Source organism: Hypanus sabinus, chromosome 27 (genome assembly GCF_030144855.1).
Source record: "Hypanus sabinus isolate sHypSab1 chromosome 27, sHypSab1.hap1, whole genome shotgun sequence".
Classification (NCBI taxonomy): Eukaryota; Metazoa; Chordata; class Chondrichthyes; order Myliobatiformes; family Dasyatidae; genus Hypanus; species Hypanus sabinus.
This window is the reverse complement of record NC_082732.1, coordinates 27,513,316-27,531,637: the sequence shown is the minus strand read 5'-3', so window position 1 is coordinate 27,531,637 and position 18,322 is coordinate 27,513,316. Positions and strand designations below refer to the sequence as shown.

At 41.7% G+C, this 18,322-nt stretch overlaps 1 protein-coding gene across 4 annotated transcripts in view; it reads right to left on the bottom strand.

Moving 5' to 3' along the window:
- The window catches only part of LOC132382159 (segment polarity protein dishevelled homolog DVL-1-like), a 137,544-nt gene that overhangs the window by 12,544 nt on the left and 106,678 nt on the right, over nt 1-18,322 (bottom strand). For all 4 annotated transcript variants that reach the window (XM_059952079.1, XM_059952078.1, XM_059952080.1 and 1 more), the window contains 6 exons: nt 15,153-15,246; nt 13,947-14,016; nt 13,039-13,178; nt 5,000-5,076; nt 2,315-2,382; nt 1,224-1,373 (listed from right to left, as the gene is read on the bottom strand). In XM_059952079.1, coding sequence (XP_059808062.1) covers nt 1,224-1,373; nt 2,315-2,382; nt 5,000-5,076; nt 13,039-13,178; nt 13,947-14,016; nt 15,153-15,246 — 599 coding nt within the window. The remainder of the gene's footprint in view (nt 1-1,223; nt 1,374-2,314; nt 2,383-4,999; nt 5,077-13,038; nt 13,179-13,946; nt 14,017-15,152; nt 15,247-18,322) is intronic.

Sequence of the window (18,322 nt, the reverse complement as noted above, 5' to 3'; positions counted from 1 at the left end):
ATATTCTCACTTTAAGAACTTTTTGTTCTGTCTTTGAATTAGATCACGGTTGATCTTTATCTTGACTTCATCTCCTGATATTGATTCTTGCCTAAAATGAGGACTATTGTACATGGAAAAGTAATGATCTGACAACCCACTTTGGCATGAAATCTAGGACAAGCTACATGGAGCCAAACCAAAGGAAGGCAAGGTGACTAAAAGTCCAAGTAAAACTTTAACTTTTATACATTTTTGAATAAAATTTATACATTATTGAATATATTTTTATGAACTATGAACTGCTCTGGAGCCCCAGGTATCGATAGGCTCTCTTGCATTCCTGCTTCCTTTAATGCAGAAGTCAGCTTCTTTGGGTCCCTTTGTCAAACAAAGCTGTCAATGTATTTCCTAAAACAAACCTGTTTTCTTGCCCTCTGTTTTTTTAATATATTATCCTCACCTGTTCTGTGTACAAACAGTGCAAACTGTGGTTCCAAAATGATCTAAAGTTCAAAGCAAATTTATTATTAAAGTACATATATGTCACCATATACAACCCTGAGATTTGTTTTCTTCCAGGCCCGAGGCTCATGGAAGCACACACAAAAAGCAGGAGGAACTCAGCAGGTCAGGCAGCATCTATGGAGAGGAATAAAGAGTTGATGTTTCAGGCCAAGAATCTTGCGATGGACTGGCGTCCTATCCAGGGGGCGGGGGGGGGGGGGTGGAGGGGGAAGTCTTGTACTCCAGTCGCTTCACGACACGGAAACCAGCATAAGCACTGACCTGATGAGCCTATAAGGCTTGGGACAGACTTTAACTATCTTTCAGGCCAAGACCCTTCATCAGGACTCATCCTCTCCATAGTTGCTGCCTGACCTGCTGAGTTCCTCCTGCATTTTGTGTGTGTTACTCTGGATTTTCAGCATCTGTAAAATCACTTATATTTATACTGAAGCTCAGGGAAGTGCCTTACCTCCCAGAGTGAAAAACAAGTCTTTAGGAAAATGTACAAAGGCAGGACAAGAGGGTTCGACAATCCCATAACAATGTTACCTTGATACACTGCGTCAAAAACCTTCACACTCAACTTCCTACAATATCTATCGTACCAACATAAGACTTAGCAAATCCTCCCCTCTACCTTGAGCAGCCTCACACCTCTGCTCAGCTCACCCTGCAACTCCTGAACATAGAATGAGCTAGCTTGAGATTTAAGGGATACACAAGATGCAACTTACTTTCTGAGTCTGGAATGGAGCTGGTTAGTGAAGAGCTGGTGGAGGTGATGGCACTGGTGGTGGGACTCATACCATAGCGGGGGAATGTTCCCGTCATGGCAGTGGTATGGGTAATCCAGGCTGCTGGGTCAATAGGTCTCACGGGTTCTGCTACAAGTACAAGTGGAAGAGAAGAGAGACAAAATCAAATACTTGAGGACTTGCAAGTGTCAGAGAAAGGCTTAATGAGAGAAAAGTTGGGGCTCCCTTCTAAACTTGTCTGGCTTTTCTTACCTACCGTGTATTACTGCAGTCACCGTTTTAGTTGCAGAAAGGAGAGGTGGATATTTGTGAAAGACAAATGCCAGTCTCCAGTCATCATTTGGACAATTTTTGCATTCAGGCACAAACATTTGCATCAAGCAGAAGATTACAATTTGACAAAACTATGAGCAGAGTAGATTCTTGTGCAACAGGGCCTGAAGGAAAATTCAGCAGAGCTTGAAATGCTCATTTCTAATGACACTTTTCAGCTACTGTTCAGATTCCAGAGTTCAAATTACAAGTCAGGGCCATGATGCAAGGATAAATGTCATTGCATTGCTTCAGCTCCAGGGGAAGCTGTTGGGATAGTCAGAGGCAGGTGGCTTATTGCTTTTCCTAAATAGTTACACATTTCATATATCTTGGGAAATAGGCAGTATTGCCATCCCATTGCTATTCATTGCTGCTGTAGTATAGAAGCAAGGGCGGAGGCTAAGGGAGGCAAGGACAGAAGGTAAGGGAGGCAAGAATGGAGGTGCATGGGAGGGAAGAAAAGAAAATGAAAATGGGAAGGATTGGCATGCACAAACAAACTTGCATTGAAAAGAAAGGGAGTATAGAATGCAAATCAAATTTCAATATTTTTATGTTAAATGAAAAGTGGTATCTTTATAAAATTTAGATACTTCTTAAAATAAAAATAACAAAATAGAAGTTAAAAGCTAATTCTACCTCACTGTGAGCACAGTCAAAGACCCAGAGAAAGTGGAATAAATGCAGATCTGAGACACATCCAACAGTATGACTCGGGTCAATAAATACTCCATAATGATGAAGGCGATACTTACTTCTTGGAATAGTGAAATAATTCCTGGGGGTGGGGTCCCAGCACTTGGCTACTGTTAAGCTGATGGGTCTGGAAAGGCAAACATAATGGAACAATTACCAGGCAATGCCAAAATTAGGCAAACAAAGGGTAACCAACAATGGCCCAGAAACTGAGTTAGTAATTTCAAAATCCCTTCTAGATCAGGGTAGAGAAAGAACAAACAGAACAGCGAGCACTGACAGGGCTTTTCACAGAATTCTACATGGAACCAGGAAAATGTGGGACTGAGCTTAGATGTCAACTACAGTAACATATTTAGATGAATCTGCTGTATCCACGGTGGGAACTTGTCAGCCATTAGCTCTCTGTCCTATATTGGCTTGTTCTATACTTTTCTCTGAAGTATACACTCATACACACAGAGGGCACACATAGAAATAGCAACATGCACGTCCATACAGATAAGAAGAGTGTACTCATGGACATAGAAGCATGTTTGCACATACATGGAGAAGCATTCTTTTTACTAGGCGGCACTAGATTATGAATTGCAATCATATTCTTGGTTAATTTTCTCTTACAAGGATCACTTGCAGCCTTTATACCAATATTCTTCAAATTAGTCAATTTAATACAGACTCATGTTGCTTTCATCCAAAACCCTGGATCAGGCTTTAATCAAAACTTCACCAAAAGCTAATCGCTCTTTTGCTAATCAAAACTTCCTATGTATTCTGTCTTGAGTCAGTGGCACAGAAGGCAAATGCAATGTTGGTTGAGTCGGTTGTGAAGAAGGCGAATGCAATGTTGGCATTAATTTCTAGAGGTACAGAATGTAAGAGCAGGGATGTGATGTTGAAGCTCTATAAGGCGCTCGTGAGCCCATACTTGGAGTATTGTGTGCAGTTTTGGGCTCCTTATTTTAGAAAGGATACACCGACATTGAGAGGATTCAGAGAAGATTCACGAGAAGGATTCCAGGAATGAAGGGTTGCTGTATGAGGAATGCCTGGCAGCTCTTGGGCTGTATTCCCTGGAGTTCAGGAGAATGGGGGGGTGGGGGGGGAGGGAATCTCATAAACATTCCATATGTTAAAAGGCCTGAACAGATTAGATATGGCAAAGTTATTTCCCATGGTAGGGGAATCTAGGACAAGAGGGCACGACTTCAGGATCGAAGGACGTCCATTTAGAACAAAGATGTGGAAAAATTACTTTAGTTAGAGGGTGGTAAATCAGTGGAATTTGTTGCTCGAGTGGCTGTGGAGGCCAAGTCACTGGGCGTATTTAAGAAAGAGATAGATAGGTTCTTGATAAGCCAGGGCATCAAAGGGTATGGGGAGAAGGCAGGGGAGTGGGGATGACTGGAAGAATTGGATCAGCCCATGACTGAACGGCAGAGCAGACTTGGTGGGCTGAACGGCCTTCTTCTGCTCCTATATCTTATGGTCTTCTCTCACAATCGTACAGTATCCATAACTTCCTGTCTACATGCTCTGCTTTCTCTCACTATGATTAAAAAACCCATAATTCCTTCCCCAATTCTTGGTCAGAATCCACACAGGATTATGTCCTGGTGCCAGGATACACAGTGATGGGCAATGAGCTGGCAGATGCTCACTCAGTCCCAATCTGAGATGATGAGGCATTAAGCAGGAACAAAACCTCATAAATCAAAGTTTGTCCATTTCCCACTTGCATAAAAGTACAGACATACAGTGGAGACCATTCTGACTGGTTACATCACCGTCTGGTATGGAGGGGCCAATGCACAGGATTGGAGAAAAAGCTGCAGAGGGTTGCAAAATTAGCCAGTTCCATCGTGGGCACCAGTCTCCTCAGCATTGAGGACATCTTCAAAAGGCGATGTTTCAAAAAGGCGATATCCATCATTATGGAACATCTCCCAGGCTATGCTCGCTTCTCATTACTACCATCAGAAAAAGTACAGCAGACTGATGGCACACACTCAAGATTTTACCCACCTAACTAATTAGCTTGCTTATTTTGGCTTTTTTCTTAAAGATGTGCTGGGTGCATTCCGGCTACCGCTGTCATCAGAGTTCATGAACGGACAATGAACCAAAACATAAACACTATCAAACCATGTTTGCACTATTAATTTAATTTAATTTTTAGTATATACTATATATCTTATCGTAATTTATAGGTTTTTTATGTAGTGCACTGTACCACTGCCACAAAACAACAAATTTCACAACATACATCAGTAATAATAAACCTGATTCTGAAGTAAACCATGGGGCTTACTCTTCAGCTAGGGTGGTGCTGATTCACCAACATGAGTGAGCTCCAGGCAGATACTATAAGTGTGCTACTCAGGGAGAATTGCACTGTTGAAGTATCAGTGCTGAAATTAGCTTTCCAGTAGAAACACTGGTATCGTAGACAAGCTGTACTATTAAAGTGAAATGCAAGGCATTGAGAAACACAGTCAGAGGTGTAGAACTACAGAACCTCAGTTTTCCTGGAGTGGGTAAGCAACAGTGTTCTCTTTAGATCCTGTGCCACTATATGAAACTGCTGATTGCAATACGCCAGTTGTTTTGCTGGGTTTTCTACATTACAAGTACGGTTCTGCTTTATTGGATGTAAAGCACCATAGAACATCTAAATAACACAACTATGTAAATCCAATTACTTTTTGTCTCTGAGACACAAGTTGGTTAAATATCTCACATACCCAGGCTTTGAGACGATTTCCCGGAGAATCCTTACAGCGTCATCATTACTCATGTTTTCAAAGTTGACATCATTGACCTAGAGAGTGGAGCAGAATGAAAGGTCAAGGAAAGGATCCAGCACTAGCGAAGGAATGTGGGACTGATACAATTAACTGGGAGAAATGTGGGGCAGGCAGGTTTCAGATAATGTCACAATCAAGATTAAAATAAGCCAGCTTAATCATCAGATGTGAAAGCTGCCTTGAAGTCACCTCCCCAGACTATCTCATCTCAAGCTGATCTTTTAGTAAACTTTTTTTTTAAATGAACAGCTGATGCTGTACTCCATGCCACCAATCTTTCACAGTTACACTGAGGAAACATTGGCTGTATCATCACAAGTGCAAGGTTATTGGACATCTGTAACCAAATAATGAAAAGAGAGCCAGAGGAGATATATTCTGGTTCTGTCTAACAGAAAGTGGTGAGAATAGATGTTCAGGCCGCAGTTGATCGTCATGTTATAGGAAGAATGTGACTGTAATGGAGAGGGTATTGGCAATGAATTATGCGACAGAGAACTTCTGCTGTGAGGGGAGACCGGATAAGTTCCATGTGTTTTCTTAAGAGCAGAAAAGGTTGCAAAATGACCTGACCGATTTAAACAAATTAAGAGGGGTGTAGAAATGGAAGATAGTGAGAAGCTTTGACCAGCAGCCAATCTGGACATTGGAAGTTTGGCGAGGAGGGGACTTCAAACAGGTCAATTGCACAAGGATAAAAGGCAAGGGCAGTTCGCAGCAGCATAATAGAGCTTTGACCAGCGGCCAATCGGTATTTGGGATTGATTAGTAAGAGCAAATTAAAGGAAGGCAGGGACAAGCCATCAATTGAGTGGACGTAATCAGAGTTGTGATCTTAAGGCTTTAGCTCTTTGAGGCTTCAGCGGAGAGAGGTTTCACTCAGAGAAAGCAAAGAAAAGAAAAGCTCGTTTTCCTTTCCTTCTTTATCTGCTCAGCTAGGACAGTGGAAACGCCAGGCAGAATAGTACAATGCTCCTCTTGCGGGATGTGTGAAGGCAGGGAGACCTCCAGTATCCCCGACCATGACAACAACCGCGAGAAGTGCATCCAGCTGTGGCTTCTAACAAACCGCGTTAAGGAGTTGGAGCTGGAACAGGATGAACTCCAGGTCATTCAGGAGTCTGAAGGGTTATTAGATAAGATATATAGAGAGTTAGTTATACCCAAAGTGCAGGACACAGGAAACTGGGTGACGGTCAGGAAAGGGAAAAGGGTTAAGGAGTCAGTGCAGAGTACCCCTGTGGCCATTCCACTCAACAACAGGTATATCACTTTGGATACTGTCGGGGGAGGGGGGAGGAATGACCTGACAGAGGGAAGTCACAGTGGTTGGGTCTCCTTTCTGAGTCTGCCACTGTGACTGAGAAGGGAATGGGGGAGAAAAGGCATGCTGTAGTGATTAGGGATTCATTAGCTAGGGGAATGGATAGGAGGTTCTGTGGGCGAGAACGAGGTTCCTGGATGGTATGTTGCCTCCTGAACTTCAGGGTCCAGGTATCTCGGATCGAGTCCTCAGCATTCTTAAATGGGAGGGTGAGCAGCCAGTTGTGGTCCATGTAGGTACTAATTATATGGGTAAGATGAATGACGAGGTTCTGCGTAGGGAGTTCTGGGAGTTAGGTGCTAAGTTAAATGGCAGGACCTCCAGGGTTGTGATCTCAGGATTGCTACCCATGTCATGAGCTAGTATGCTAGAACTAGGAAGACTATACAGATAATATGTGGCAAAGGAGTTGGTGTTGGAGGGATAGTATAACATTTTTGGATCATTGGGCTCTCTTTCAGGGAAGGTGGGACTTGTACAGAAGGGAAAGTTTGCCCCTGAACTGTAGGGGAACTAATATCCTAGTGGGAAGGTTTGTAAATGCTGCATGGTGGGGTTTAAACTAGAATTGCAGGGGGATGGGAACCAGATTGCCAGAACAGTTAGTGGAGAGGTTGTGGAGACAAATGTTGGTAAGACCTCAGACAAAGTTAAAATTCAAAAGGTGTGATGAAATTGAAAAGGGTGAATACAGGACCAAAAGTGTTGTATCCGAATGCACACAGCACATGGAATAAGGTAGATGAACTTGCAGCACAGTTGCGGATTGGCAGGTATGATGTTGTAGGCATCACTGAATCATGACTGAAATAGCTGCGAGCTTAATATCCAAGGATACACATTGTATTGAAGGGATAGGCAGGAAAGCAGAGAGGGTGATGTTGCTTTGTTGGTAAAAATTGAAACCAAATCATTAGAAAGACGTGACATAGGGTCAGAAGATGTTGAATCATTGTGGATCGAGCTAAGGAACTGCAAGGGTAACAAGACCCTGATGGGAAGGAGTTGTATACAGACCCCCTAAAAAGTAGTACGCATGTGGCCTACAAATCACAATGGGTGATAGAACTTTGCATGCCAAAAGGGCAATGATAGAGTAGTCATGGGGGAATTCAATATGTGGGTAGATTGGGAAAATCATGTTGATGCTGGACTTCAGAAGGCAGAATTTCTAGAGTGCTTATGAGATGGCTTTTTAGAGCAGCTCATGGCTGAAGGCGTATTAATAGAGCAAAAATTAGTGGGAAGCTAGAGTATGGGGAAGCTTTTAAAAACTAACAGAAGGCAACTAAAAAAGTCATTAGGAAGGTAAAGATAGAAAACGAAAGTAAGTTAGCCAATGATATACCAAAAGATATCTTTAGATGCATAAGGTGAGAGGTGAGAGTGGATATTGGACTGCTAGATGATGATGCTGGAGAGTTAGTAATGGGGGATAATGAAATAGCAGACAAACTGAATAAGTATTTTGCATCAGTCTTCCCTATGGAAGACACTAGCAGTATGCTGGAAGTTCCAGGTGTCAGGGGGCTTGAAGTGTGTGAAGTTACCATAACTAGTTAGAAGGTTCTTGGGAAACTGAAAGGTCTGAAGGTAGGTAAGTCACCTGGATCAGATGGTGCACAACCCAGAGTTCTGAAAGAGGTGTCTGAAGAGATCCTGCAGGCATTAGTGATCTTTCAAGAATTACTGCATTCTGGAATGGTTCCTTAAGACTAGAAAATTGCAGAAGTCACTCCACTCTTCAAGAAGGGAGAGAAGCCGAAGAAAAGAAACTATAGTCTGACCTCAGTGGTTGCGGAGATGTTGGAGTAGATTATTAAGGATAAAGTCTCAGGGTACTTGGAGACACATGATAAAATAGGTCATAGTCAGCATGATTTCCTTAAGGGAAAATCTTGCCTGACAAATCTGTTGGAATTCTTTGAAGAAATTACAAGCAGGATAAACAAAGGAGAATCACTTGATGTTGTGTACTTGGATTTTCAGAAGGCCTTTGACAATGTGCGACACGAGGCTGCTTAACAAGCTATCAGCCCATGGTATTACAGGAAAGATTCTAGCATGGATAAAACAGTGGCTGACTGGCAGGAGGCAAAGAGTGGGAATGAAGGGAGCCTTTTTCTGGCTGGCTGCCAGTGACTCATGGTGTTCCACAATGGTCTGTGTTGGGATCGATTCTTTTTATGTTAAATGTTAATGATTTAGATGATGGAACTGATGGTTTTGTTGCAAAGTTTGCAGACAATATGAAGACAGGTGGAGGGACAGGTAGCTTTGAAGAATTAGAGAGGCTATAGAAAGACTTAGACAGATTAGGAGAATGGGCAAAGAAAGGGCAGATGGAAAACAGTGTTAGGAAATATATGGTTATTCACTTGGTAGGAGAAATGACAGGGTTGACTATTTTCTAAAAGGAGAGAAAATACAAAAAAAACTGAGGTGCAAAGCAACTTGGGAGTCCTTGTGCAGGATTCCCTAAAGGTTCATTTGCAGCTTGAGTCTGTGGTGAGGAAGGTAAATGCAATGTTAGCATTCATTTTAAGAGGACGAGAATATAAAAGCAAGGATGTAGTGTTGAGACTTTATAAAGCACTGGTGAGGCCTAAGTTGGAGTACTGAGAGTAGTTTTGGGCCCTTTATCTTAGAATGGATGTGAAGAAACTTGAGATGGTTCAAACGAGGTTCACAAAAATGATTCCACAGTTGAATGGCTTGTCATATGAAGAGCACTTGATGGCTCTGGGCCCTTATTCTCTAGAATTCAGAAAAATGAGGGGTGACTCATTAAAACCTATCAAATAAGTGAAAGGCCTTGATGTAGTGGATGTGGAGAGGACACTGGTTCAGAACAGAGGGTCGTCCTCTTAGAATGCCAATGAGGAGGAATTCCTTTAGCCAGAGAGAGTTGAATCTCTGGAATTCTTTGCCACAGACAGCTGTGAAGGCCAAGTTATGTATATTTAAGGCAGAGGTTGATAGATTCTTGATTGGTCAAGGCATGAAGGGATACAGAGTGAAGGCAGAAGATTGGGGCTGACACAAAAAATGGATCAACTATGATAAAACTGCCGTGCAGATGCAGTGGGCCAAATGGCCCAATTCTGCTGCTACATTTTATTTCCCCTAGTAAAGGTGTTCCTAACCGGAGAATGTGAATTTGATCTAAGGGACAGGAGACGTATAGGGGTTTTGAGGAATTCTTCCACTCTGAGGGTGGTTCAGATCTCAAACACATTGCTTGAGGGGATGGAGGGGATAGATACTGTCACAAGATTTAAGCTGCATTTACAGGAGCACTTGAACTGGCATGGTATAGAAGGCTGCAAGAGAAGTTCTGAAATCTAAGATTTATGCAAATAGGTACTTGCTGCCCAGTATGGACATGGTGAGGGTGTGTTGAGAGGGGTGGAAAGGTCAATTACTGTGCTGCATGACTCTAAGATTTACCAGAATGCTTCAAACACTGTCTATAACAGTGGTCCCCAACCTCTGGGCCGTGGACCGATACCGGGCCGCGGAGCATGCAGGGGTGCAGCGGTAGTCGGTGCACACTCAGCACATCTTTAAGAAAAATGCTGAAATAAACAAGCTAATTAATTAGGTGCCGCCCGGATCAAATCAGATCTGGGCCAACATTTACATGCCGGGCAGCACCTAACTAATTAGCTTGCTTATTTTGGCTTTTTTCTTAAAGATGTGCTGGGTGCGTTCCGGCTACCGCTGCAACCCTGCATGCTTTGCAGCCCGGTATTGGTCCGCGGCCCGGAGGTTGGGGACCACTGATCTATAATATAACCTTAATGCCTTTGTAGATAGAGGCAGAAACTTGCTGTTGCACCACATAAATTAAAACAATACCGATATTCCTCTTATAATACATTATCTATAGACGACATGTGAAATAAAAATAGTATTTTTATTAATGATGCTTTACAGTATACAACCTGGAAACTATATGCACTCAGAGAAAATTATTCACCTTTTTATGGACTGGCTGAAGACTGACTTTTGTGATGCTAAGGATCTGAAGAGGAGCCAAGATTTGTTATCTATTCTAGCTGAAGAGCTATCATCATTCCCCCGAAGAGGAATGTGTGTTCATTAGCTCATCAGCTTTTTCTGTGTCACTGCTGATGCCATGAGAATTCATGGAAACTTAATGAATGGTTGAGGACTTCTAGTGCAATTCTCTACTGCTTATCTAATCTGGTGGTCCTTTCTTGCCAATGGAACAATGTCCAGGTATTAAGAACCACATTGTACATAGGATGTGATTCCGTAAGCAATTGAATGCTATTGCTTGGCCATTCAATGACACAGCTCTCTTGGGTTAGATAATAGCTCATCAGAAGAACTATGCAACGTCAACTGAGCTGAGTGACTTTGCAGCAACTGAGTAACTTTGCCTGAATTCAGTGTTTAGGTTAATGCTGAATGATCTATCTGGTTTTATTTCTCCTCTGTTTCAATGTAGGCAAAATGGACAACAGAGTGTTTTGCTGAGCCATTGGACAAGAGAGATCTAAGAGTTAAAACACATTGGTGGGTCTGAAGTCACAACAAGGGCGTATTGTGTACACTCAGTGGCCAGTTTATTAGGTACGTCTTGTACGTCTTCATGGTCTCCTGCTACCACAGCCCTTCTGCTTCAAGGTTTGATACATTGTGCATTCAGAGATGCTCTTCTGCGCACAACTGTTGTAATGCACAGTTATTTGACTTACTGTCGCCTTCCTGTCAGCTTGAACCAATCTGGCCATTCATCTCTGACCTCTCTCATTAACAAGATGTTTTTGACCACAGTACTGCTGCTCACTGGATATATACTTTTTTTTGGTTTTTGCACCATTCTCTATAAACTCCAGAGACTGTTGTGTGCAAAATTCCAGGAGATCAGCAGTTTCTGAGGTACTCCGTCTGGCCAAGTTGAAAGTGGCGACAAATCAGCATATAGGAGGGAGATGGAAAACCTGGCTGAGTGGAGTCACAACAACAACCTCTCACTCCATGTCAGCAAGAGCAAGGAACTGATTATTGACTTCAGGAAGAGGAAATCAGATGTCCATGAGCCAATCCTCATCAGGGGATCAGAGGTGGAGAGGGTCAGCAACTTTAAATTAACTGGTGTTATCATTTCAGAGAATATGCCTTAGTCTAGCACATATGTGCCATCACAAAGAAAGCATGGCAGCACCTTTACTTTCTTAGAAGTTTGTGAAGATTCGGCACGTTATCTAAAACTGTGACAAATTTCTATAGGTGTGGTGGAAAATATATTGACTGGTTGCATCAAAGCCTGGTATGGAAACACCAATGTCTTTGAATGAAAAAGCCTACAAAAAGAAGTGGATATGATCCAGTCTATCACAGATAAAGCCCTCCCACCGTTGAGCACATCTACATGGAGTGCTGTCGCAAGAAAGCAGCATCTATTGTCAAGGACCACCACCATCCATGTTCATCTCATGTTCTTGATATTTATTGCTTAATTATTTAGTATTATTTTGCTTGCTTTTCTTGTTGTTTCTTTGTATTCACTGTGAATGCCCACAAGAAAATGAATCTCAGGGTTGCATATGGTGACATATATACTTTGATAAGTGTTGGCACGTGGCCAAGTGGTTAAGGCATTCGTCTAGTTATCTGAAGGTTGCTAGTTTGAGCCTTGGCTGAGGCTGCGTGTGTGTCCTTGAGCAAGGCACTTAACCACACATTGCTCTGTGATGACACTGGTGCCAAGCTGTATGGGTCCTAATGCCCTTCCCTTGGACAATATTGGTGGCATGGAGAGGGGAGACTTGCAGCTTGGGCAACTGCTGGTCTTCCAGTAAAAAAAACCTTGCCCAGGCTTGTACCCTGGAAACTTTCCGAGGTGCAAATCCATGGTCTATCGAGACTAACAGAGGCCTACCTACTTTGATAATAAATTTACTTTGAACTTTGGCACTGACATTCATTCCACTGTCAAAGTCACTTAGATCACATTTCTTCCCCATTGTTTGGTCTAAACAATAACTGAATGTTTTGGCTATGTCCACATGCGTTTACGCTTCAAGTTGCTGCCTTATGATTGGCTGATTATTTGTATTAACAAACAGGTGTATAGGTGCACCCAATAAAGTATCTGGTGAGTGGTATATGCCAGGTCTTCTCTCATGCTGAGTACCAGTGATCACGCTGGACTCTAATGACAATCTAGTAATTTCTGTTATCCTCATATCTAATGGTTTAAAGAAAAGACTCCAGTTTAATTGAATGAAACTTCCACAACCATGGTGGGATTTAAACTTCAGCCTCCAGATTTCTAGTTCAGTATCTTAACTATTACACTACCATCATACCCACAGGATGCACAAAGCATGCTGTTCAAACACCACCCATAAACAATGTGTCTCAACCTGGATTTGATGAAAAGATGGCAGGCCCATGGCATTCCACAAGAAGAAACAATATTCATTCAAAGTGATTGCTCTCTGTAAATGCTAGAGATAGAATCAGCATGGTCCTGGCATCCTTCACTTTTGCAACACAAAACATACTGAGTTATGTAACATGGTTTCCAGGGCTGGAGACCTGGAGCTTGTGTACATCAACTACAGGAACCAGCTCTTGGCCAAAGGTTTCATTTGGAAATGATTCGAGCACTGACCTGCAGAAGCATATCACCGGGCTCAATTCTGCCATCAGCTGCCACTGCTCCCCCCTTCATTATTGACCCAATGTATATCCCGCCATCTCCCCGGTCATTACTCTGACCTACGATGCTAATGCCCAGGAAATTGTACTTCTCTGAAATAAAGAAGGAGTTGGTTAGAATTGGTTTAGGTTTAACATCACTGACAAAGGCTATTAAAATGCAAAAGGATAAGATCTCAACTTGAGAATAATGCCTACTGGTGAGGTAACAGCAATTAAAACATTAAATACAGTAGACAGAGAGGCAAATATTCACGTGCTCAAAATGATACCCTATAATACTGTATATGCAGCATGGTCTATTTCACAAATTCAAGTGACTTTATAATTATAGATCTATTTTTTAAATCTTTGACTAAATTAATATTGTAATCACATTTATAAACCAAGATGGTTACCTAAACTTTTGGAAACTTTGGATTTCTGGCTTTGCACATACATACAGTGAGATGCTCTTTACCCAGCAAGTAATGACCCATCTGCACTCAGATTTAACAGAACATGTCAATTCCATTTTAAATAGCTACTTAGATTAACTTGATGCACTGAAATCAACCCAAACCTCTCGAAGTGAAAATTTGAAAAGGAGCAAAAGAAACTTTTCAGTCAACCTTATTACTGTCTGTACAACATCAAACAAGCTCCAAACAAACATGCTCCAACTAAGCCACAAGTAAATATGTTCCGATGAAGCCCAGATTTTGGTGCAGAATAAATGATAATTTGTATTCTGCTAGTAATATATACTAAAACCTTTAAACACTATTTACAAATATGCTTTCCGCTGACACCAACTTCAACTCACTTCAGCAAATACTGAGATTTCAACCTTGCCTTTACATAGTCAAAAACAGCACTCACCCATGTTTAACGTCACAGTGATAATATTGAGCGACATGGTGGAGTCTGTGATGCTGCTCAGTGATGAGGACTGTACGAAACAAACATTTATTCAGCTGTTTAACAGAACTGAAGATAGATAGAAAACCATTTTTGATTTGTTTAATTGCTTGAAACATTTCTAATGGAGAAAAAAACAGCTACATAATTTTTAATCACTCACAATCTTAAGACATGCTCAAGCAATTTGTCTACAACAGAAAACAAAGTGATAATTGCACAGACCATCTGTCTTATTGGTGTTAGTCGATGGATAATTACTGGCAAGAACACTACGGGGGGGAGGGGAAGTCGAGAAGTATACTGAGGATTCCGGATGAGTAATTGGAATTGAGGATTATGATTAAATGAACTGGAGGTTATAGGAGAAGGTGGGTTTAAGAAATGTAGTGAGGAAAGTGAATACATTGGTAGAGTTGCACAGTTACATGGTGATGTTGAGGGATACGTAGAGAAGATGAAGTTGCTCTCTGACAAAGGGGTTTAATCTTGCACATCCTACATTTCACTTGAAGACAAGATGTTGAGTTAGGGTGGCATTTATTAGAAAAAAGGGATCTATCAATTCTACTTCCTGTTGTTTCACCATTTGCCACTGTGCCTTTAGCTGCCAAGAACGTAAGCTCATTAATTCTCTTTGATAGTCTCTCAGGCACTCTGCTTTTTTCTTCTTTTGAGATGCTCCTTAAAAACCTGTCTCTTTGATGGTACTTTTGGCCAAGTGCCCTGATATTTTGTCGTGCAGCTCAGTGGCAGATTTTGTTTGATGATAGTCCTGTGAACTGCAATGAACTTTTTACTATGATAAACTCCATTATCAATGCACCATGGTATTGAAATTTGCTGCTGTTGCCAATGGCACTTTGCTGTAAATCACAATTTTCACAGCCCCGTATTCTGCCTAGGAAACTTGCCGTCGGAGATAACAGAGTAAGACTTATTTTCATTTATAATGAAATTTATTAAGCATTTTCGTCCTTATTCACAGGCTTTAACTTTGCATGAGCTTACTAAGCAATTTTGAATGTTTAAGGAATAATTCAGAAAAAAATGATTCAATTTTTCACACTGATAGTGCTCTGATATATCTGTGTATTTAGGATGGCTGGCAGCTCTCTCCTCTCCCAATCCATCCTCCTTCATGTCAGATGCCATTCTCAATCTCACCCTGTCCATCTGTCTCATACGTTGCCTCCGTCTCCTGCGTTTGTGTCTCCTCATGAGCCGAGAGGAAGCACTCTGCTCCATTGAGCTGCTTAATCTAAGGAACCAGAGACAGTGTAAATCAGCACATTAAATTTCAAATTTCAGATTTATTTTCCACATGTACAGTACATCAAAACATACAATGTGTCATTTGTCTTAACAACCAATACACCCAAGGATGTGCAGGGGGTGGCCTGTAAGTGTTGCACCCATTCCAATGCCAACATAGCATGCCCATACTGTTCAGTAGAACAACACAAGCAGTAAGAAAAGGCAGTAACAGCCAAACAAACTTATTTCCCACTCAAAGCTCAAAATAAATTTATTATCAAAGTACAGTGTGTTGTAAAAGTATTCAGCCCCAACTCTTTGTTCACATAAATGAATATTATAACCAGGGATTTTGACTAATTTAACTGAGAATTAATCACATGCTAGCTACGTTTTTCACAATACAGCCTAAAAAAAAGGTACAATTGTGAAGCATGGAAAACTAAAAATTCAAAAAGTGAGAAGTCAGCACTTCAAAAATATTCATCCCCATTTGCTCAGTACTTGGTTCAACCACTTTTCGCAGCTATTACAGCCGGTATCTATTAGCTCTGTATTAGCTTTGCACAACGTTATAGAGCAAAATTTTCCCATTCCTTCATGCAAAGTCACTTAAGCTGTGCCAGGTTAGTTGTGGAGTGGCAGTGGACAGCAATCTTCGGGTCTTGCCAGAGATGTTTGGGTTAGGGTCAGGTCTCTTACTGGGCCACTCAAGGACATCAAGCTTCTTCACTTGAAGCTATTCCACTGTTGGTCTGGAAGTGTGCCTTGGGTCGTTGTCCTGCTGAAAGACGAACTTTGTACCCAGTTTAAGCTTCCTGGCAGTGGCTAGCATGTTTTTATTCAGATAAATCTTGTTATTAATCCTGATAAGATTTCCAGTTCCTGTCGCTAAAAAGCATCTCCATAGAATGATGGTGTTACCTAGCTGATGAGCAGTATTACATCTACAGCACACGTACCACTTAGTGTTGAGGCCAAAAAATGTCTCATCTAACCACAGGACCTTCTTCCATGTCTTTACACTATCTTCTAAGTGACACTTTGCAAAGACTTTACGGGCAAGGATATGCTTTTTTATGAAGCCAGGGCTCCTTCCTTGCCACTCTTCCATAAATACCCTTTTTGCCAAGGCCTTAGAGATTACGGAGCCATGAACTTCATCTCCAGTTGTAGCTCACTCAGAGTGACTGTTGGCAACAAGGTAGCCTCTATTACATGTGCCATTCTTCTCTGACAACTATGTTTGGGGTTGACCTTGTAATGTGGGTATGGTTTCATATTTTTTCCACTTTTTCGTGATGGGCTGCACTGAGCTCCGAGGTATGTTCAGAGACTTTGAGATGGTCTTGTACCCTTCCCGAAAGTTGTGCTTCTCCATCGTTAATTCCCTGACTTGACTTAAATACTATTTTGTCCGGAGGTTGGAGGCCTGAAGGTCAAGTCTGAGTCCAGGCTAGGGGCTGGAGTACGGAGCTACGACATCAAAGTACATTACTAACATCACTAACATTAAAGCTATAGAGCAGTCCTACAAACAGCCCTCAAGTGAAAGTCACAGGTGAATACAACTAGAAGCAAGAAGAGCAGGAGGACACTTCACCCTTCAATCCTGCTCTACTATTCAATGAGATCCTGGCTGCTCCAGCCTTGAACTACTTTCATGCACTCCGACCACTTCTCTTTATTCTACCTCCACAGCTCGCCAGGGTACAGAATTCCAACGTGTCATAACCCTCTGAGAGAGGGAAGTCCTCTGCTTCACCTTTTTAAATGGGTAACTCCTTATTCTGAAACACTGCCCCCACCCCTCTGATTCCTTCATTATCCTGTTGTATCGCTCAGAACCTTACATATTTCAATAAGATCACCTCTTATTCTCCTGAACTTAGAACAAAATTAGAAGCAGGAGTAGGCTATTTGGCCCTTTTGAAACTACTCTGCCACCCAATATGATCACGGCTGATCATCTAGTTTAATACCATATTCTTTCTCTTTCACCATGTTCCTTGATTGCTTTTGTGTATAAAAAACCACCTCATCTCCTTTGTAAACACATCCAGCAACTTGGCTCCCAAACATCTTCTGTGGTAAGGAATTTACAGTGTTTGCCACCAGCAGCAAATAAATTTCTCCTTGCCTCATTTTACCCCATAACCTCAGACTCCGTTCTAGGCACCCAAGCCAGCAAAATCATCCTTCCCTACACTTTGCAGCCCTGTTCAATGAGATTACACCTTACTGTCATAAACTGCACTGAATACAGGCATAATTAACCCAATCTCTCTCACATGACAACCCTGCTATTCCTGGAATCAGTTTGGTGTGACTTCACTCTCTCCTCGGCAAGTTTAACCTTCCTCTGGCAAAGAGGCAAAAACTGCAGAGAATACTCCGGATGTGGTTTCATTAAGACCCTCTACAAATATACCCTTTCAGTAAAAGTCAACATAACATGTGCCTTTGCAACTTCTTGCTTCACCTGTGCACTTGCTTTCAGTGACTCTCGTACTAGGAAACCCCGATCCATTTGTACATCAATATTTTCCATTTTCTCACCATCTAAATCATATTTTGCCTTTGTTTTCTCTACTGGAGTGGATATCCTCACATTAATTGTTGGTATAGTGGAAAACTGCTATATATTTACCCATTCCTTCACTCGCTCAAGCTCAGATCCATGCAGTATCCACCTAGTCACCACTTGCAACCCCAAGAAAGTAGTAGGTAGAGGAGTTTTAAAATATGGTGGAGGAATTACTACTACACTGGGACTTCAATGACCTGTTCAGAATCTACATGCACCACATCCACTGGTTCTTCCTTACTGAATTTATCAATTATATCTCAAATCTCATCAAGAAGATGAGAGTGGGATTTATCCACAATACAACTTCCCTGATTCACTGTTGCCAGAAATTAATTTCATACACACAAAAATGTGGCTGATAAAGATAGGCATCAAACTGGAAACGGCATCTGTGAACTGAAGACCACTGAGGGTTAGATTTGTTTTCAGGAGTGGAAGAGTCAAAATTGGGGAGATCACAGCCAATGAGCAGATACCAGTTGAAACATGA